At 41.3% G+C, this 22,315-nt stretch overlaps 1 protein-coding gene across 6 annotated transcripts in view; it reads right to left on the bottom strand.

The window, feature by feature from the left end:
• Positions 1 to 22,315, bottom strand: part of IRAG1 (inositol 1,4,5-triphosphate receptor associated 1) — a 125,649-nt gene that overhangs the window by 9,761 nt on the left and 93,573 nt on the right. For all 6 annotated transcript variants that reach the window (XM_034995155.1, XM_034995153.1, XM_034995152.1 and 3 more), the window contains 7 exons: positions 20,073 to 20,103; positions 17,537 to 17,677; positions 16,929 to 17,060; positions 15,477 to 15,618; positions 9,447 to 9,496; positions 8,804 to 8,911; positions 6,669 to 6,733 (listed from right to left, as the gene is read on the bottom strand). In XM_034995155.1, coding sequence (XP_034851046.1) covers positions 6,669 to 6,733; positions 8,804 to 8,911; positions 9,447 to 9,496; positions 15,477 to 15,618; positions 16,929 to 17,060; positions 17,537 to 17,677; positions 20,073 to 20,103 — 669 coding nt within the window. The remainder of the gene's footprint in view (positions 1 to 6,668; positions 6,734 to 8,803; positions 8,912 to 9,446; positions 9,497 to 15,476; positions 15,619 to 16,928; positions 17,061 to 17,536; positions 17,678 to 20,072; positions 20,104 to 22,315) is intronic.

Below are 22,315 nucleotides of genomic sequence, written 5' to 3'. Positions count from 1 at the left end.
AAATTATATTATCTACTCCCTTCCATGTGACCTTTGCCTAATGTGCAGTTTCCTATTTGTCCAAATGATTGGAACAGAGCAGAAAAACATAGCTACAGCCAAGGGCAGGGAAAGCAATTCTTTTATGAAATATATTTATATATTAGAAATGAAATATTGGTATCAGCCTTTTAATTTCTTTTATCTATAGCTGAATAACCTAAGAGGTTAGTGACAAATATGTATGAAGGACAGTGGAGTGTAGAGGAAAAGAACCTGCCTGAGGCAAACATGAGTTCAAATTCCAGCTGCAATACGTGCAAATTCTTAACACTTCCTGAACTTTAGATTCCTCAACTGTAAAATGAGGGTAATAATATGTATCTGATGATGGTAGTATACGAATTAACGAAGAAATGTAAGTAAACTTTTTGGAATATAGTACTCAACAAATGATGTTTATCCTCCTCATCATCACTATTACTTATGTAATAAATTTACTGGTAAATTTGGGGAGCAATCTGAGGTTCTTCCAAACCTGATCGATAAAAAAATCCAAGCTGATAAATTACCAGGTGATTATTTATATCTTTAAAGGAGAACATGATTTATATTACTGTGATACTTCAGAATCAGAGGAACCCAAACTTCCACTATCCTCAGGTCACTGCTCTCTAGAGACTAAAACTTTTCCCTGGTACAGCCAGGAAGCCCATCTCAGTGACCCCTTAACATAAGGATCTTCTGTCCAGGGCCCAACTGTCCCAGGTTATATCGATCACCTTGTCCAACTCACTCACCTATGGGGCTTCAGTTCTTAACATGCTTTTACATACATTGCCTCACTTGATCCTCCCAATGATAGGAAGAGCTAACATTTATCTTATGTATCAGGCTCTGTGGTAAGATTTCACTTAAGATTCATGAATGACCCATAAGATAGGTAATACTATTGTGCTCAGGTTAGCAGGTGAGGAAACCAAGGCTCAGAGAGGTTAAATAACAGCCCAAGATTACACAATCAGTGTGTGGTAGAGTTTGGATTTGACCCTGTGTAATCTGACACCTGCCCATGCTCTTGACTACACTAATTGCCACCCACGCAGGATATTATCCCATCTGTGAGACGAGAAACCCAAGCTCAGGTTGATTAAGTGACTTGCCTAAGTTCACATTATTGGTACTCAGTGGGCCTGGCTGGGACTCTCACCTTGATCTTCCAAATTCATGTCAAGATGCATTTTTCACACCTCCTTGAGCCCTCCCTTTCAGTAGAAGTCTTTTCCTGGGGCTCTGAGTGGTGTGTGGGGTTCCAGGGTATCTGCTGAATGAAGCTATTCTTGCTGTTAGGCTGGGCCATGGCTTATGATGCTTTTTTTTAAAGGGTGCTTGTTTAGAATGTGAGATGGGCTGGGATAGCCTTTAGTTTAATACTGAAAGTAGGGTGGGAAAGTAGGGGAAACACACAATATGTAAAATGTTTGCTGTTATCTCCTGATCCCTAGACTGAGCTAATAGTTCCTTATATATCTTCTCTAACTACCTGGAAGTTTCTTGCTGTGTATCTTTAAGACTCAGCTCAAATACCTTCTCCTCTGTGGGATCTTTCCCAGGGTTTTCCCCTCTCCCACACCTTCTGGTTAAAGTTGATTTCTCCTTCACTCATGTCCTCATTGCGCCTCTGTTACAGCAGAACTCAGAGAGAGGGCATTTTTATGTTTTATATACCTATCCATTCCTCCATATGACTGTGATCACAGAGAGAGAGAGAGAGACTGTGCTTGAGTTACAATTTTGCTTAGCATACAGTAAGTGCCTTTAAGTGTTTGTTGAGTTACACTGACTTCACTGTGGCTTATCCAGTCTGCCTATTAATCTTGTAAAGTGGGCAGGTCCTTTCTGTAAATGGCTATTTCCTGATAACCCAGTGTTTGGGTTGAGCTGAAGGAATCTCTATTCATGCCTGTAAACGTGGAGCTGAGCACAGCCTGTGCCCACCCTAGAGACTTCTGGGCCAAACACAGATGGATCTTGGCATCTATTACCAGCCTGAAATCTTGCGTGCTTTCTTTCTGGGATGATTCATTAAAGTTAGGTTCATTGTTTTCTCATGTCCACCGGGTCAAAATTGTTTGTCATTGTGCTTAGTTCTCAGTAATGTGAGGGGTCCTTCAGTCAAAATGTGTTGTTTAACTGGGAGTTATGTTAGAGTCTATTTTTTTTCCATGTGGTAAACAATATTTGAAAGTGACTGCAATTCTTTCCAGTGGGCAGATCTTACCTTTTTGGGTTCAGTGATGTCTTGATCACCTCAGACACACTCAGCCCAGGGGAACTGAGCTAGAAGACCTTCCTTACTCCTGTTACTCAATCTAAGATTCCTGGGGTACACTACTAGTTGATGGAGGGCTAATTCATTTCAGAATATTATCAGCAAAGGGGAGTTTGCTATACATATTTGATGTCATACAAAACCTTTAGGCAATTTACCCTGGCTGCTTCAAAAATGTAGAAAAATGGTTATTTTAGAGATTATAGTGAAAATTTCTCTGTGATATATCATTATAATTGCCCCTTTTATGAAACTAATTCCGTGCATCATTCACATCCACGGCTTTGCTAATCACTCAGTGAACTGCTCTGTGTACACCCTCTGCTCCCATCCCACGCTCTACTTCACGCCCAGCCAGTCACCAGGTCATTCAAAATAGCTCACAAGACTTCATGGGCGCCTGGGTGGCTCAGTTGGTTAAGCATCTACCTTCAGCTCAGGTCATGATCCCAGCGTCCTGGGATCAAGTCCCACATTGGGCTCCCTGCTCTGCACAGAGCCTGCTTCTCCCTGTGCCTCTGCCTCTCTCTGTCTCTCATGAATAAATAAATAAAATCTTTTAAAAAAAGACTTCTTATAAAAATAGCCCTTAAATGCATCCTCTTTTCTCCAGTCATACTGCACTTCTTTTCATTCTTCTAGTTGGAGTGTCTATTAAGAGGTTAAGAGCATGAGTTCTGTTATCTACTACTGTGTAACATCAGGCAAGTGATTTCTCTGAGTTTATTTCCACATATTATAAAATAGGGATATTAGTAGTTAATATTAATAGTTAATATTGATATTAATACCTACCTCATGGGTGTATTGTAAGGATTAAATGAGATCATTAATGTAAAGCAATTAGAACAGGACTTGGCATAAAGTAAGCATGCTGTAAATAATAGTAATTATCACCATCATTTTTTTTTTTTTAGATTTTTAATTTATTTATTTGACAGAGAGAGAGACACAGCAAGAGAGGGAACACAAGCAGAGGGAGTGGGAGAGGGAGAAGCAGGCTTCCTGCTGAGCAGGGAGCCCGATGCGGGGCTTGATCCCAGGACCTTGGGATCATGACCTGAGGCCAAAGGCAGACGCTTAATGACTGAGCCACCCAGGCACCCCTATCACCATCATCTTATTATTTCTTAACTACTCCATACTTTCTCACTTCAGAGCCTGGAATGTTGTTAACCTCCAGTTCACTATATAACTTTCAGGTTTCACTTTATTTTTATTTATTTATTTTTAAAGATTGTATTTATTTATTTGTCAGAGAGAGAGACAGAGAGCACAAGCAGAGGGAGCGGCAGGCAGAGGGAGAAGCAGGCTTCCCACTGAGCAGGGAGCCCAATGCAGGATTTGATCCCAAGACCCTGGTATCATGACCTGAGCCGAAGGCAGATGCTTAACCAACTGAGCCACCCAGGCGTCCCTCAGGTTTCACTTTAAAAGTAAATTCCTAGAGGAAACATTTTCTGAGGCACCCCTCCCCACCTATACCAAATCTGGGTTAAGGTGCTCATTTTCTTGTCTACTGTTGCCTTAGCAACCTGTACTTCCTTAAGATATCATCCATCACATTGTATTATAATAGGCTGTTTCCCATCTGCCTTTTCCATTAGACTGTGAACTCCTGAGTGTATTCTAGAAACCTAGACCTTGGTGATTAATTGTCAAAAGAATGAAAGAATAAGTCTATAAATAGCTTTTCCTATTTATGGAACTCATCATGAGCTTTATTCTGTTTTAATCTTTAAGATTAACTTTAAATATTACTCTGTATATTTTCTTCTAATTCTGCATATCCCTAGACCTTCCCTGAGTGAAGAACAATTTACTATGAACTGACCTACAATAGCAACACTCAGAATTCTCGCAAATCACATTGGGCAGTGCAATCAGCTCTCAGGTATTTGCTTGAGAACTCGCCACAGGTAATTTGATCTTCTTATCATCTTTCACATGCTTAGCCAATTCCCTTCCTGCCTGGTCACTGTATACTTAGGGAAATGTGAAATCACTTTAAATCAAGCTAAATATAACAATCGAGAAAGCAATGTATATTAACTTATAATGCATTTTTTTCTCTTTAACAATATGGAGAAGGTAGCTAGAATTGACTGTACTTGTGTTGAAACAGAAGATAGGAATTTATTTTAATTCACAGATTGTCTCAATGTTAGCCTCTTGGCAATCTATTAATATTTCCAGTTTCATGAATTCAGATGGAAATCACTTAGCACCTTTCATAAATCCAGGAGGGGGAAGCTACTGTTAGTGTTAGAATCCCTCCTCTTTTGAATATGTCCTCCCCTTTTTGCAGCCATCTTTATAGGCTGGGTATATTCCCAATAGGCAAGTCAGCCACAGCATGGGTAAAAATCATGGTAGTCTCTCTGGTTAGAAAAGAGTGAGCTACAGATACCTTCCTTAAATTTATTGCTTAACTTGTCTCAATCCCCACTCTGTCCCTGTCTCTCCTGGTTCTAAACTCTTGGAATGGTGATGCCACTATTGATCCTCATTCATTGTTGCTTCTGATTTGGGGTCAATGCTTGCTGCTCTTAATTTTGTATCTCACTTTCTCTTACCAAGGATAGCTCAGGTTCTTGATGATCTCCATTGCCTCAGATGGAAGCTGTCAGCTGACATGAGCAATAGTTCTACAGAGTCCAAGCCCTGCTCCATCGTGATTAGAGTCTTTTTCAAAGAGTGAAGACATAGATCTTTTTCCTTGATTGGTTCTATAGGCCAAGAATAGAGAATGGGGCCTTGTTGGGGGCCCTTTTGGAGAAGAGGTTCGTGCACCCAAAGGCAGGATTGGAAGGGGGAATTTTAGTGTCTTCTCTCTCAGGGCATCAAGTAACCATTTCTGGAGAGATTCAGAGATCGTGGAGTAAATATTATGACTCTAGGGACTTGATAAGTCTTTGTAACCTTGGTTACTTCCACATCGTTGTTAGTTTGTCACCCCTTTACAATTTCTTTGTAATGATCTAGAAAATAAGGAAACAAAGATAGAAACAAAAATGCCCTACACAACATGAAGGACCTGTACGCTTACAGAGGGTGAGGTGTCAAAGTAAGGAATTCGTGGACAAACTTCAAGACTAAAGTGGGTGAGTCATTGAATGATAGATTAGTGGTTACATATACTGAGAGGTGAGTAAAACAGGATGAGTCTGGGGGGTGGGGAGCTTGGGAGCTTGTCTGTACTGAAAAGGGACCCAACATAGACTTTCCTAGTCAGGTCAAGCAAAACTATTCTAACAGCAATGAAAAATGAAGGACTAAAGCTGTCTTAAGGCAAAGAAGAAGGAAGAATAAAGGTGTATATTCTACCAAGTGAGAAAAGACACAAGGTGAAAGTTCTGAGAGGTGACAGCTGTGATCCAGATGTTTTCCAGCAAGCAAATGAAAGAATTTGAAAAGCAAGTTATAAACTCTTCTGAGTATAAAAACAGCCTGCCTTGCTCTGGCTGAGGATGAAAAGACCAGCAAATTGCATAGATGCCTGGAAAAATGAGGCATGGCAGACACTATTCATTGCCACTCCAGTACTCAATCCTCCTACCTGTTTCCTCACAGCAATGTGATTTTGCTCAGAAATTTACTCTTCTTCACAGAGCCACTTTGCTTCATGGGAAGCTGACTCTCTGTCCCCATCTCCAGGGCACGGTTTAAACCCATGATGACAATCCTATTCCCAAAGCCTGTGTTTGGTTTAGAAAGGAACTATGTTCCAGATTTACTAACAAGATAAGGAAGACTAAAAAAAAAAAGTTTCTGGGTTTGGTCATAAAATAAAAAAAAAGTTTCTGGGTTTGTTCATAAAAAAAAGCATGGAAAGAGATAGTCCTCTTCTTCTAAATACTTCATGTCTGGATGAATACTTGAAAATTGTAGCATTTGCCACAAGCCTGCTGATAAAGTCAAAGTACAAAGTGGGCAGAAGCAAGCAAGGAAATTGTAGAGGCTGAACTGGGGCCCTGCTGTACTATACCTGGAAAATCCCTACCTCTGTACACCCTCTGCTCCCATCCCACACTCTACTTCATGTTGGACTTACTATTTAAGCCCCTTCCGGTTGGGGCTTTCTCTTGGTTAGCCCAAAGAACCCTAACCAAGAGAAAAGGTGTCTGTCTTCTCTGGGCTCTTCTGAGATTGAGGTACTTGGACTCAGCCACAGCATCTTCCTGGTCCAGATTGCAAACTGACTCTGAAATCTTTGTGGGTCTCAAAGTCCCATGTACTTTCCTTAGAACTTAATTTGCTTTCCATCACATTTTGGGAGTGAGGGTGGGACGAAAGGTGAGTTAGGGAAAATTTTCTCAGAGATCCCCAGAGTTAAGAGGAAGATCAACAAACTTACTCTTCCAAAAGTGCAGGCAGTGCTGAGGTGACAGGTAGGTTGCCTTTCCCATTGGGTGATTCTGACTGGATGAAAAACAGGAGACAGACAATTGAAGATCAGCTAGGAAGGAAGAAGCCAGAGCTGCTACATCTTTGATGATGTGGGGAAGGGGCTGCTGCTGTCCCAGCTCTTCCCCCACCACCATGCTTTCTGATCTGCATCTGAACCCAGGCGTTGGGCCTTTCCTGTCCTCCATTCCTTAGTGCCCCCTGAGGCTCATGCAACTTGCACCTTTTCCTTCTCCTAAGTTCCCCTGAGTGAAGAATTTACATTTTGAGGCCCCATTCTGGAGCAGAGCCTCAGTTTTTCCTTTTTCTCAGGTTTACTGACTTGGACTAAATACCAGCAGGCCTCCTAGCAAACAGAGGCCCTCTCTGCCCTGGGGATATAGCTCCAAGCATAATACTCAGGAGATGCCTGTCATTACTAAAACCCCCCAGGACTACCTCATTGTTTTGTTACAACAGATTTGGTTTAAGAAATGGTTCTCAATTCTGGCTGCATCTTAGAATCACTGGGGAAGATTTAAAGTACTGATCCAATTCAGAATCTTCGGGTGAAGCCTGGGCAATGTTTTAGAAGTACCTTGTGTGATTTTAATGCATATTCCTGGTTGCCAACTTTTAGTCTGAAGGAATATACAGTTGACCCTTGAACAACATGGGTTTGAACTGGGCAGGTCTACTTATATGTGGATTTTAAATACAGTACAATACTATAAATGTATTTTCTCTTCCTAATGATTTTCTTAACATTTTCTTTTCTCTAGCTTACTTTATTATAAGAATACAGTATATAATACATATAACATGCAAAATATGTGTTAATTGACTATTTATGTTATTGGTAAGTCTTCCGATCATCAGTAGTTTTTAGGGACTCAAAACTTATACGCAGATTTTCAACTGTGTGGGGTAGGTGCCCCCAACCCCTGCATTGTTCAAAGGCCAACTGCATATTTGGAAATAATATTCTTACATTTAGTATAGTATTGGAAATAGGTCCATTAAACACACTAGCTAGACCTCCCTAAGCTCCTTTAAACAAAAAAATTTTTTAGGTTGTTTTAGTGAGTGATTTGGGAGTTTAGGATAATTTTATAGATGATTGAAAAAGAGGTGAAAGAAGCTGTTGCTCCATACTGGCACAGTAGAGCTTGAATCTACTTTACCTATTGCTTACACAGTCAGATTGCCTTATAGAGTAGTGCTGGTCATGAACACAGAACAGAGAAGCAACTGAAGAAAGAATTAGAAAAGTTTTAAATAATATTAACTAGATCCACAAAAGCCTGGGATGTAGAAAATATTTTGTTATATAGGAACTGTGTATGTTTAAAATAATTGAAATGAATTTTTTTTCTGATTATTAGCAATAGATTCTTATTATAGAAATATAAAAAGGCATCAGGAAGAAAATAAAAATCACCTGTGGTTTTACCATTGCCCAGGGTATCCATTAATAGTTTTACATATATTCTTCCAGAATCTGCTATGTCTACACATAGAAAAGTACTCTTAAAAAAAAAAAAAAAAAAAAAAAACCCTACAAAACAGAATTCTACTGCATATACTGTTTTTAATTCCTTTTATTATGGACATTTTTCATGTTACTTTTAACAACTGCACAGAAATCCCTTTTTAGGGCTGTCTATATTTAACCAATCTCTTATTAATGGGCAGTCTGGTAGTTTCTTCTCAAACCCAGGCCCTGGAATCAGAAAGCCTAGGGTTAAAAGCTCAGCCCTACTACTTACTACACAATGCAACCTTCAGGTATTTAAATCCATTGCAAAGTGGAAAAAAACACTATACCCACCTTGGAGGATTGTGGTTTAAGCATGGGAAGAGTATCATTTTCAAAGAACACTCTTTGAGCTGCCAGCACCTTGCTCAAGGATACTGAGTCTTCTTCTCAGGGCAGTGGAAGACATGGGGCCTGGTCTATATTGAGCTTTTTTGAGCCCCTACTCCAAAATCTGTGCTGGGAATTTCCTTTCCTTGTTGACCCTGCCCTCACCTAGGTCACCCCCATAGTCCTGAGCCTGAGGGAGAGGTTGAAAAGGGCTGGGAGGTAGGCATCATCATACTCACCAGGGCTGGTAAGGAGGGGATGGGTGATGAGCTGGGAGTTTGGCCGGCCATGTTCAGGGCATTAAACTTGGGAACCACTGCAACACTGACTCTCCGGCGGGGCATGTTCTGTGGGAAGAGATGTGACCAGGCCCACTGTCAGGGAGGGAGCAGCACCCACAGTTCAGAAAGGCCTGGAAAATGGCCTACTAGTTCCTGATGCTGTAATTACATTCATTGGGTATTTTCGCTTTGGGGTATTGATGGTGTTGAGGGTTGGTTTGGAAAGAGTGGCCAAAGTTGACCCAAGTTTTCTGTTAGTGGTGAGTGATTTCTCAACATGTTCTTATTTTAGCTTATATCCTAAAGAAATGGAACAGAAATGACCCCCAGTCTCTGGGTAACACCCTGGAAAGTATATGAAAAGGATAGGAATACCAAGGTTTATGCATCATTCCATGTTCATTTGGGGGATGGTCTAACCAGGGAAACCATGAGAAAGGGAAGGCTGAAGGACAAACTAACAAGTGTGGTAAGCTGAATTAGAGACTCTGTCCAGAGGTTCTCTGGCACCTGTGGATTCAAGCATGAATGACTTTCTGGTGACTATGGAAACTTCTGTTGTAATCCCCCAGGAATCCTGGTATTCCTTGAACATGCATACCTTTCCCAGTGTGAGGGACATGGACCGCGCTGTTCGAGGGACCCCGTCTTCTGCAGCAAGAGGGAACAGAGAAGAGAACTCAGGTAAATTTTCAGAGTAGTCTCCAGCAGAAAACGGATAGCCTGAAACTAAGCTGAGGTATTGATTGGTCAGAACTGGCCCTCAAGGGATAGCCCAAGAGCCTAGGTGTTGGGAACACTAAGTTTGACACTACCCCCTGAGACAATTATCTGCAGAGTGGGGCTTTTCTGGACATAACTTTTATCTTAACTCCTCTGGGCAATAGGAGAAACCCATCTTGGGCCTCTGATATATACCTGACACACGGCACAGTCTCTGGTAATGCCCTGGAGAGTGTGTGAAAAACTACTTGTAGCAATACCGAGGCTTATTGGGTCATTTCTTGCTCATTGAAGAGATGAACACTCAGGGAAATTATGAGCAAGGAAGGTGTGGTATCAGTAAAGAATGCAAACTTGTTGGCAGAGTGGTTACAGTACGTCATCTATAAAACAATTTGGAACAAAGGAAACCAGCACCCCAGGATTTTCAAGTCCTTAGTGCATACATTACATGATATAATTTATATAAAATGTTTTGCACCACACCTGGATAATACTGCCACCAGAAAACACCAATATGTACAGAGAAAGGTTTTTAAAAGCTCAATTTCAGTTTCAGTTTGACCAATATCATTTAGCTTGTATATCTGTTTATCCCTCCTATCCATGTATTTTCCCTGTTTTTCTATTTACCTCACTTCATTGATTTTTTTTCCTTCCCACCCTTCCCACCCTGCACATTGGTTTAAAAGTTATACATTTTAGTTCGAATCTTTAATGTGCCCACTTAAATTTGTAACATATTATGTGACTTTAAATTTTAAATTAATCAAGATTTCTATTCTTTTCCTAATGAAACCTTAAAACAATAACTCCCTTGAATCTAAATTACATTGCTTTTCAGTATTTTTGTTTTACTTTGTAATCTGATATTATTATAACTGTTGTTTTATATAATAAATACTTGTTTAGATTTACCCACATTTACAAATGTCTGATCACCATTCCTTCTTGCATCCTACTTCTTTTTTTTATCTTAATTTTGTTTTTCCCTAAGTACATCCTTACTTTTCTTTTGGCAAGGATCTGTGAGAGGTAAACTTTCTCAGTTGTTGTCTCAAGACATCTTTACCTAGCTTTCAAGCTTGTATCAGTTTAGCTGGTTATATTTTCTCCAGGTTGATAGTTATTTTTTCTCAGCTCTTTGAAGACTTTAACTTCATTGTCTTTTTTTTTAAATTCAATTAACATATAGTGTATTATTAGTTTCAGAGGTAGAGTTCAGTGATTCATCAGTCTTATATAATACCAGTGCTCATTATATCATGTGCCCTCCTTAATGTCCATCACCCAGTTACCCCATTCCCCTACCCCACTTCATTGTTTTTTGGTACCACTATTGCTATTGAGAATTGTCAGTCTTTTGTAAATCCTCTCTCTTCTCTCTCTGTACTTTTAAAATTTTCAGTTCATCTTCGATGTGTTTTTATTTCTTCTTGGAATTCACTGTTCTTTCTGAATCCAATGATTCATGTCTTTCTTTAGTTCTGGGAAATTCTCAGATTCTGGAAAATCTTTTTGAATATTTTCTCTCTCCCTTTCTCCTCTTGTGGATCTGCTAATAAATGTATTTGGAACTTTCTCATTTTATACTCTGTGTCCCATATCTTATAATACAACATTTCTTTCATATTTTTATTTTTTTTAACTTTTTTAAAGATTTTATTTATTTGACAGAGAGAGAGACAGCGAGAGAGGGAATACAAGCAGGGGGAGTGGGAGAGGGAGAAGCAGGCCTCCGGCTGAGCAGGAAGCCCAATGCAGGGCCCAATCCCAGGGTCCCAGGATCATGACCCGAGCCGAAGGCAGACGCCCAATAACTAAGCCACCCAGGCACCCTCTTTCATATTTTTAATCAATTTATCGCTCTGAACTGCATTGTGGGCAACTTCCTCAAATCTGTCTTCAGTTAACTAATTTTTTTCCTCAACTGTGCCCAATCTGATTTAAATGTTGTACCAATAAGCTAGGTTATGCTACCATAATAAACAACCCCAAAGTTTTAGTCACTTATAACAATAAAGATTTATTTCTTCCTTATGTTACATGTCCATTTGCTTCTGAGTTGGCAGCAGGCTCTGCTCTGCATTTCCTCACTCTGGAGTCATATTAATGGAGCTTCTACTATTCTGGAGCAGTGATGATTGTCATGTGAGGAGGAAGAAACATGGGGTAAATTGCATACTAGTTTCTTTTTTTTTTTTTAAGATTTTATTTATTTATTTGAGAGAGAGAGGGAGAGCACAAGCAGGGGGGCGGCAGAGGGAGAAGGAGAAGGAGACTCGCTGCTGAGCAGGGAGCCCAGTGTGGGGCCCAGGACCCTGGGATCATGACCCTAGCCAAAGGCAGAACTTAACCGACTGAGCCATCCAGGCACCCCTGCATACTAGTTTCTTAAAGGCCTCAACTCAAAGGTGACACATGTCCTTCTGCTCACATTTTATTTGCCAAATCACATGGCATCACCTAACTTCAAGGGAATGGAGAAGTGTGTCCAAAAGGAGAAAATCTGGAATCTCCACTAGAGTAACTACCACCACTATAGTACTTACCACACCTAAACTACTGAGTTTTTGATTTCCATGATTCTGTTCCTCATTTCTAGTTCTATTTTACTCTTTTTTTGATAATTGTATTTTATTCTCATGTTTTTGATTCATTGTTTGATGCCTCTAATAATTTTTAAACATACCTTTATGTTTTTTAAAAAAGTATCAGATTGTTTTATTTTCTGCAATCCTTAGGATACAATCCTATTGTTTAGTGTGTCTGATGATTGTTGTTCAAGGTGGATTGTTTTCTTGTGTATTTTATAATTTTATACTGTAAAATCATCTTTAATGAGGCTTCAGTTAGAGGAATCTTGTGTGTCCTGGGTGAAGGATGTGCCTCTCCAGAGTGGCTTTATGTTTGTTTCTGACAATGTTCCTGCAGACATTATTGTGATGTTCTTTTCAGATTCTCTGCATATTGCACCACAATTTCTGTCATGGCATATATTTTTCCTACGAGAAAGCAGAAAGTATTTTTCCTACTACAGGGTGAAACAGACTTCCTTGATTTGTGTCTCTGCTGTTTGGCAACTGTTTTTTTCTTGTTCAAGTTCTGTCTAAAGATGCAGTCCTTGGAAAATCTTAACTTTCTATGGGAGTCTCAAAGTCAACTCTCTGTCATAGGTGTCCGAGATATCTCAGATTGCATGCAAGTGCAAAAGCTCAGCACCCAGATAATTGAAGCTGACTCGTGTCCCCAAGGAAGCTGCAGGTTTCAGTTCTCTTTTCTTTTCTTGTATATGAGTATTTCAGTTTCTTTTCCTGTAGATTCAGCTATTCTTTTAGACTAATGTTTGCTTTATTTTATCCAGCAGAAATGTCTAAGTACTTGTGGTCAAGGAGTTTCAAGTTTTCCAGTCAGCCAAAATAGCAGAACCAGAAAATATTTTTTATATGTTGAAGCATTCATACAAATGAATAAAATGCCGATCTTACAAGCAGGCAAAAGATATAATTAGAGAATTTATAAAAGTGGAACTACAAATGGTCCAGTAAAAATTGAAAAGGTAACAAATACAAATTAAAACTATGAGATGAGATATAATCTTGGCCCATCAAAGTCAAAAATAGTTTTAAAGGAAAGGACAAGAATGTCAATGGCACAATGAACTGAGCACTATTGTTTCCCGTTAAATGGAAATATCAATGGATTATTTGAAAATAGTTTCCTTTAAGAGCCTTATAAAAATTTCTTTCCCCCAAGCCAGTATTTACACTTCTAGAAATTCATCTTAAGGAAATAATCCAAGATGTAGACAGTCAGTATGTTTCATATTCAGGAAAAAAATTGATTTTTTAAAATGTGTATCAACTTTCTTTAAATCAGAGATATTTTTATTTCACTATAGTCTTCAGAGTTTCAGGCATAGACAAAGATTTCTAGAAGTCATGTAAACGCTTAAAAACCAACATTATTAGGGAATGGTCACAGAGTATACAATGGACACACCTGTTAGATGGATGCTGGCCCCTCTACACCAGCCCAGGCTGAGAAACAGTGGAATGGGAACAAATGTCTGAAAAACACTTAGTCACTAAGATTCAGCTACCATCTCCCTTCTTATTATAAGCACTTTCTCATGTCCCCAGACTGAATGTGGGATTCTGCGATATGCTCCCTAAAAGAATCTGCTTACTTTTGTCACTGGGCTGGTTATACTGCTCTGCCCTCTGCACTGGCTGGGAGTTCCTTTGGATCTCAGTGACCATGTGCCCTTTACTTCTATATTTAGTATCATGTGGGGCACAACAAAGGAGCTCAATAAATGCCTTTAGAATGAACGAATGAAACTCATGGGTAACTGTTCCTTTCATAAATCTTGGATAGGGCAGTTTACAGGAGACCTTGCACCTTCCAGGACAATAATGCAAGATCCCACATATTAGGATTTCTTCGGTGGCAACTTCCCCAACTCCCAACACTGACAGAAACTAGTTTCCTATAGGCCCAGATGCATGTGGGTCAGGAGTTTCGCTGCCAAGATCAAAAGCAGACAGTCTGGAGCATGTGTACACTGCCTTTGGACTCTGGAAAGTGTCACTGATATTCCCCAGGAAACTTGTGAAACCTCCTGTTTATAAAGGTTTCTCCATCTGTTATACTTTCCCTCCTCCTGCTCTTGGTAACATGGATGTTTGCATTCCACAGAGATTCCTGTCACTAAAAGGTCTGTTTTCTCCTGCTTGCACCATCCTCATCAGCCAGAGCCTAGACCCTGGCTCTCAAGGAGAGATCTTGGTCCAAGGCATCATCCTCCTCGTCCAGGATTGCTGCAAGTGCCTCTTGACCTGTCTCTCTAGACCTCAGTGTCTACCTTCTCCGGATGTATTGCCCACTCTAAAGTCAGACAAATCTTCTGAAAATAGAATCTGACCATGTTAGATGGTATAAACTCACCAGTGCCTCCTTATATCCTCAAGGACAAAGGCCCAAATTATTAGGATGACCTGGCATGTGGCCCTGGCCTACCAAGGCTTACCTTCAACCTGTCATCATCACACTCCAACCACATCAAATCCTTTGTTTCATAGCCTTTCCATTCCAACCCTACATTGTTGTACACACTGTTTCCTCTACCTGGGGTATATTTCCCCCTCTTGCCTGGAGAATGCCTATTTTTACTTTGAAACACTGCCCAGATGCCATCCCTCTGTAAAACCTTCCTTGACTCCCTCAAGCAGAATCACCTCTGTGCTCCTATAGCAATTGTATAGAACATTTTTTAAAGAGTATTTCTTCAAAACATTTGTCTTTCCCATGAGTCTGCTATTTATCTCAGGACTATCTCCTTTAGCCAGGATCTCATGCCATCCCCACTGCCAAGACTCATCTCTCACCTGGACTATTGTAATAGCAGCTTTGTGGGTTTCCCTGTCTCTGGCTATATCCCACTAATATAGCTGCCACATTGTAATCAGAGGGAACGTTCTAAACTCCATATATGAACATGTCATTTCTCTGACTAAAATCTTTGGTTGGATCCCTAATGCTTTCTAGGATAAAGTCCAAATTCCTTAGTATGTGTTGGCCCCAAAGCACAAAGACTATAAGGTCTGGGGTCTGTCCTTCTCATAAAGTAGAGTGAGCTCTTTCAGCCTATGGCTTCGTATCAGTGGTCAACTGCTGTGGTTAATTGTGTCAGGAGTTGCTTTGGGACTGTTCATGGTTCCTGGTTCTAGGTCCCTTGGCTCACCAGAACAGCTGCCGTGAGGCCCCCGTGGACAGCACTGGGCAGGACAATGAGCCTTGCTCAACTAGAACTCCTCAGGCTGCACTGATGGATGTGATCCTGGCCTACAGCCACCAGGGACCAATATTGCAGGACCAAGATGGGGGCAGAAGCCCAGTTCCTTACCAGAGGGGCCACAGCTGCGGCTGGAATTCTGATTTGCAAGTTTTTTAAACTCCATGAGCTCTGCATGGTCTTTCTCATACGTCCTCTTCAGATTCTCCACATACTGCATCATTACTTCTGTTGCCTTTGACATGCGCTTTTCCTGCAGGAAAGGAGAGCATGAGCACACAGGGCAATTGGAGGAAAGACTTGCTGGCACTTGTTTGCTCTGAGCTAGCCTGTGGGCTGGGAGAATTAAAAGGACATAATTAAAAGATGCAACTCTCCCCTCTAAGAGTTTGCTGTCTGTGATGTGAGCTGAGAGGGGGCTTCAGGCACTTGCACTCAGGGAGAACAAGAACAAGCACAACCACAACACCTCAGGAGATGAGAGGTAGAAAAGTCATCTCTGCTGAGAGAACGGGTCAGGGAAGCTTCCTGGAGGTAGCCACTTGCCTTGAGCTCTCCCTTTGTTGCTTCTCCCAGCCAGAGTGACTTCCTGGGTGTGCTGCTGAGTCAGTGCCCTTTCCCCGGAAGAACACAGGGGTGGGACAGCCCAGTGGTTTGTCCTTCCTTCATTCTCCAAGAACTGCTCTAGGCTCTGTCCCAGGAACACCCTGCTGATGCAACCAATGCAGCATAACAAGCGAGCACGGTCCTAGCAGCAGTGATAATAACATCTAGGTGCTTTGCAAATATTATGGTAAGCCTATATTACAGACACTATCATCATCCACATTGGTTGGAGAAGTTGGAACACAGAGAGCTCAATAACTGGCCTGAGGTTACACAGTGAATCCTGGTGGAGCCATGATTAGGCCTCAGGCAGTGTGAGCTCATGACACTATCCTGGATCAGGGCGGTGCCCTGTGTGCTTTAGGACTTCAAAGTGGCTGAGAGGGAGCCAAACCTGGGCCTGCACCCCAGCTCTGCCACTCACTAGTGCTATTACCTTTCTGAAGCTTCATGTCTTCATTGTGGGGAAAAGATATTTACTTTACAGGGTTGCTGGGAGGATTAAATGAAACAAAGCAGTTTTTCCTAAAAGCATGTCTGCTAAATACTAGTTCCATGGGAGTTGAATAGGTATTATATGAGAAAATAGGTATTTTATGGTTCTTCAGTCAAGTAAATTTAGGAAACACACAGGTAGTTTTAAATGGGCTTCTTCACTATAAGATTTCTCAAAGCCTTGATGGTGCCAGTATGTATTAGAAATCTCCAAGAAAGGAAGGTAGTACGTAGCAGTTCCCAAACTTACATGTTCACGGAAAGCTTTTTCCAAGAAACACCTCAAGGGTTTAGAGGTCTACCAGAAATACTCTTAGTAAAACATAATAATGTACATAGGATGTCTGGCACAGAGGAAGCCATCAGTAAGTGGGATCTGTAGTTGTCATTGCTTATATTATTGCCCTAGTTACTGTGGACAGAGCTGAGCTAGTCAGAGGGCTGGGAGCTGAGGAGGCTCACCTGGCGGACGGCCCCCACCATCTCAGCTCGGCTGGAGAGGCGCGCAGCCAAGCGGTGCAGGACAGCAATATCCTCCAGCAGCTTCTGGTAGGTCTCTCGGTACTCACAGTGGTGCCATAGTGAAGCTGAGGACTGGGAAGTGAGAAGGAACATCAGCTGGGGTCCTCACATACCAAGACTTGACTTGAGCTGTCACAAGACAAGCCCTGGTCCCCATCCTGGCTGAAAAGAGTAGCCTCTGCAGGGTCTGGGCTATACCTTCTTCTGGGGATTGGAGAAGCCCAATGTGGACACTATACCTGACTGACCTGAAATAAGGGAATCACATCCAGGTCTCTAGTTCCTAAGGAGCTCCCTTTGCTATCCCAGGTCACCCAACCTCCTCTTGAGAAGCTTCCAAGGACTCAGAGGCCTTATTCACAGCCCCAAGTTAACCAGGCCTTCAGGTCTCTGCCTTAGTCCCTCTGAGCTCTCTGAGGAAGACTCTATCTGGCCTGATTTCTCATGTCAGGATACTCTACTTGGTGACTGAGAAAAGCAGGACATCTGGCATAGCCCTAGGAGACAGTCCCTCCTCCAAGGATTCCCCCATCAGGCTCCACAATTACCGTAATGGAAGCTTTGAAATTTTCCAGTTCCTTCTCTGTGTTCTCCTCTGTTAGGTTGCGTTCCCTTTCAGCCTGGTTAATTCTAGATTCCAGAGTGTAGCTGTCATTTCTAAAGGCCAAGGACAGTTGTACAAACACATTCTGTTGGGAACAAGAGTATAGGAGAGATGCTAGGAGGAGTTATTACAGGGAACAAGGTCACAGGTGTGTTTCTTGCATGAGCATTTTACATCAGCTCCTGGAACCAGTAACCAAAACAGCCGTGTACAAGTGAAATTCTCCTTTCATAGCGAATTACACAAAAGATGGTGAAATAGTAACCTGAGGTCCATGCTAGGTCCTTTCCAGAACCAGAAGACCAAATGCATTTTACTGAAAAATAATAAGAGAATGACACTTGGCGTTTTCCCGAATTTCAAGAAAATAGCATCCTGTATTTAGGTTTAGGTAAACTCAGGCCAACATAGCTGATTATGGAAGCAGTTTGGATTCATGCTAGATTTATTGCACATGCGTTTTGGAGGTTTTGCATGGAACCACTGTATTTAAAGAAACTCCATTTAAAATGTAAGCCTTGTTGACTTAAAGCAAACTTCAACCAGCATCTTGCCTGAGTATTATGAATCCTACACAGAAAGCAGGTTTAAGGAGCTACCAGGAGATTAAATAAGGCCAGGTATGATTCTGTTAGGGGAAGTTTTCTGGAACAAATATTCCATGCCAAAAATGCAGGATGCATGAATGAAACTTTGCAAGGTGGACTGAGCAAACATGAAACTCCTGGCATGATAGGAAACTACTGGGGAGGAGAAGTAGACAGATTGACTCTACACAGGAAGAAGCAATGGCCTTCATTTTTATACCATTCATTTGCCCTGAGTCAAGTGGTAGCAGATTTATACCCTTGGCGTGAGCTAACTCTGTCTGAACTCCTGAGTTCATGTGATATGGCCCACAGTGGGTAGACATCTCCAGACAGAACTAAAGGCCTTGAACTGACCCAATAACAACATTGATGGCAACATTGGAAGTTACTCCTCATTAAGCATCTACCGTATGCTAGCACTGTTGTGAGTTCTGTGCACCTTGACTCATTCAACCCCACAAAAAGCCTCTGCAATAGGAACTGTTGTGGCCACTTTATGGGTAAGGAGACTGAGACCGGAGAGGTCATTAACTTGTTCAAGGTGACAAGGGGTAGTAGAGCCAGGATTCAACCTCACACTATTTGATTTCAAAGCCTGTGCTCCTGTCACCATGCTGAGCACCGATTATGTCAGTATATATCTGCAGGTAGGAGCTGGCCATTAAACAAACTGCCCATAGCCCATCTTCACCAGTGTTAGTGGGTGGGGATTTTCTGTCCTACCCAAGCCTCAGTCCAGTCAAGTTTATCAATAATGTTCAATGTTTATTTTTCTATACTGGAATTATCCCTTTCATGGCGATGTGATAGAGAGAGTCCTGTATTTAGTTAGAATATTTGGGTCTAAATGTTGGTTCTGCTAAGCACTGGGTCTGGGATCTTGGGTAAATTAGTTCATCACTTGGTTTCCTCCTTTGTTCTAACTCCTGCTCTACCAATTTCTCTGAACTGCTTGGAAGATCAGTTGAAAGGATGGATATGAGTGTGTGATTAACTGTAAGTGCAATATCTGTGTGCAAGGTAATTATTACTATCTGTGGCAAACATTTCACATTGTCTGTCTTCCTCTGCTTATCCAGTCTGGGTCTCAGGAAGGACATGTTCATTTTCTTATTATCAGTGGCAAACCATGCTACAAAGACTATAAAACCTTCTATCCTCCCAACCTGGAGTAAAGAGAGATTCTGGACTCATCCAGGTTCTTACTTCCTTCTATTAACTCCAACGTAATTGTCTTGGAAACAGACTAGTGCTGGTGTCAGAGGTCCTCACCACCTCACCTGGGATGCACTCTCTTTGTCCATCTACCCTACCCCTTCACCAGAATGAAATGCAGACAAGTTCCTGTCAGCTCACTCACCAACCCCATTGGGATAGCATCCCTACAGAGACAAGGAGGCCCCAGGGGAGTAATGGAGGAATCAGGGAAGGCTGGTGAGCTAACAGCACAGCCTCCCACCTTGGCTGAGCTACCTTCCTTATGTCTGGAACCCTCAGAAAGAAAGTACCTTCTTCCTCTGGACCAAAGTTGAAATCTTGAAATCTGACCATCTGTTAATAATTTTGAAATAAATTTGATTCAATTCTGCAGCCTCCCAGCTAACTTTGTGTATCTAAGTCATACTTTTAAAGAGCATAAACCATCCTTGAAGAAATGTGGAATTTCCAGCTACCTTCTCATCTCTGACCAAAAGTGCCAAAATCTTCCATTACCTGGGATGGGAGTCTCAGCAGTTCAGTAGGGCTGATCACAATGTCCATATTACCCCACAATCACACATTCTTGTTTTCGTACAGAATTGTCAGGGGCAGAGGCTAGAGAAGGGAATGTTTTCAATAAACCTAGTCAAGCTCAGGCACTAAATTTCATAAAGCACTGGAATCACTTACCTCAACTTCCTTTTCAGTGAGTGGAGGGGCACTGTGAAAAAGAAAAGACATGCAAATGAACTATATCCAACCTATGAAATAAACAAAAAAGTGACTTTGAACAACCAGCAGACCATGTCTTTCCAGGAATGTAGTAAGAAGAATTGGTGAAATAGAAAAGATGCAGGGTACCCTTTGTGTGAGCTCTGTAACCATGAGATACTTGCCAGATATTGACTCCTAGAGAGAAAGGGTGGTGGAAAATATTAGATCTTGTCATCAGTCCTCCATCATCACCTGTACTATCTGTGACTTTGGACAAGTTATTTAAGTTTGCTCATCTGTAAAATGGGAATAATATCTACCTTGCAGGAGCATTATAAGTATGTATATATACATACATATGTATGTATAAATGCATGTATGTATATATTCACACATATATGACATCCACACATGTATTTATGCATGTATATATGTGTAAATATGTGTGTGTGTGTACATATTTGTATATACATGACATCCACACTGAGTAGGCATTCAGGAGATTCTTCTAGCTATTATTATGACTAACTCACAGGCTTGTTGTTAGGACTTAGTAAGAAAATCCATGTGCTATATACTTTATAAACCGTACACATCTGAGTAGCCTTTATAATTTTTTCGGGGCTACCCAGGTCTGTAAAACCTGACCCTCCTCCTGTCTCTGAGGATTGTGACATGAGTGCACGTAGACCAGAGAATACAAGGTAGGAAAGGGTGGCCAGAGTTCTTCTCCATAGTGAGAACCTCCTCTGATGGTTGGAATCAGAGACCAGGCAAGAAAGTCCCAGCCAGCACACAGGTGTCATTCTGAGAGGTTCCTCTTCATGTATGATTCCCACAGTTAGCAGTCCTTTTTTCTGCACACTCACTTGCTACTGCTGCTCTTGCTGTTGACTAAAGCTAGTCCTGTTCTGAACCCAGACAATGTAAATAATGCACGGGCCCTTTCCTGTGCTGGGGTGGGAGGACTGGGAGGGGTCCTACCAGCGTCACAGGACTTGGCAACAGAGTGCGCCATCGATAAGATTCTCAGGAAACACAGCTTCCTCCCTCTGACGGGTGTGGAGGGACCCAAGAGCAAAGGTAGGGGTCAGCTGTCTCTGCAAGGGGCTGGTTCTCACCCCTGACAAAGGACTGTGAGAGCCTTCCTGTGAGGATGAGGCAACAAGACCCGATGGCCATCAAGTCAGCAGAGTACAGAGCATGGGACAAACAACTGCAAAGATGTTTGATACTGTATTACAATGTTTGTCACAACCCCACCCATCAGGCCCTTTCCTCTGTGGGTCAGCCAACATAATCTTGACTGTCATATAGAGCACATATTGCTTAAACGAATTTAAGCTGCCTTTGACTCCGGGCTTTATTTGGATAGTATGTGAAATATACATACTTTCATTATTAACCAGACTTACTATTTTGATAATTCACTTTCTGCTTTTTTGCTATAGAACACAAGTTTTCAAATGTGTGAAGCCCTGAGATCTCAAAAAAAAAAAAAAAAAAAAAAAAAGCCACATAACATGGCCAGCTCCCGATGCAGGGAGCTATATCTTATGAACTGGTATAGACAGCTAGGGGCCAGAGCCATGGGCCTTCAAAAAAGACGGAAGCCTAGCAGGTGATGTACAATAAGACTATTTGGGATGGCAATGCCTGCCTCAGAATTTAAACTCCCTTAAATAGACCTTAGAATAAAATCAAAGTCTTCTGTGAACCAGCCCCTACCAGACTTTCCTTTTCCCATTCTCCAGACCCATTGACCATTCTGCTCCTCAGACACACTTCATTGTGGTCCCAGGGGCTTTGCATTTACTATTCTTTCCTTTTTTATACCCACTTTCTTTCATAATAGCTTTTTTTTTACAGTAATTTCTTTTTTTTCATAATAGCTTTATTTGAAATATAATCCACATACCATAAAATTTACCCTTTTATAATTTATAATTCAGTAATTTTTAATATATTCACAGAATTATATAGCCATCAATCTACAATGGTTAATTTTGGAACTTTTCATCATTCCCCCAAAGAAACTCTGTAGCCATTAGTGATCCATCTCCCTCAGCCCCCATTCCCAGCCTTAGGCAATCACTAATCTACTTTCTCACTCTGTGGATGTCCCTATTCTGGAAATTTCATATAAATGGAATCATACAACATGTGGCTTTTTGTGACTGGCTGCTTTCACTTAGTGTAATATTTTCAAGGTTCATCCA

The sequence above is a fragment of the Mirounga leonina genome, unplaced genomic scaffold (genome assembly GCF_011800145.1).
Source record: "Mirounga leonina isolate KUSES-001 unplaced genomic scaffold, KU_Mleo_1.0 Mir_92, whole genome shotgun sequence".
Taxonomy (NCBI): domain Eukaryota; kingdom Metazoa; phylum Chordata; class Mammalia; order Carnivora; family Phocidae; genus Mirounga; species Mirounga leonina.
The sequence above is the reverse complement of the archived record's forward strand: the minus strand, read 5'-3'. Positions and strand labels throughout refer to the sequence as shown.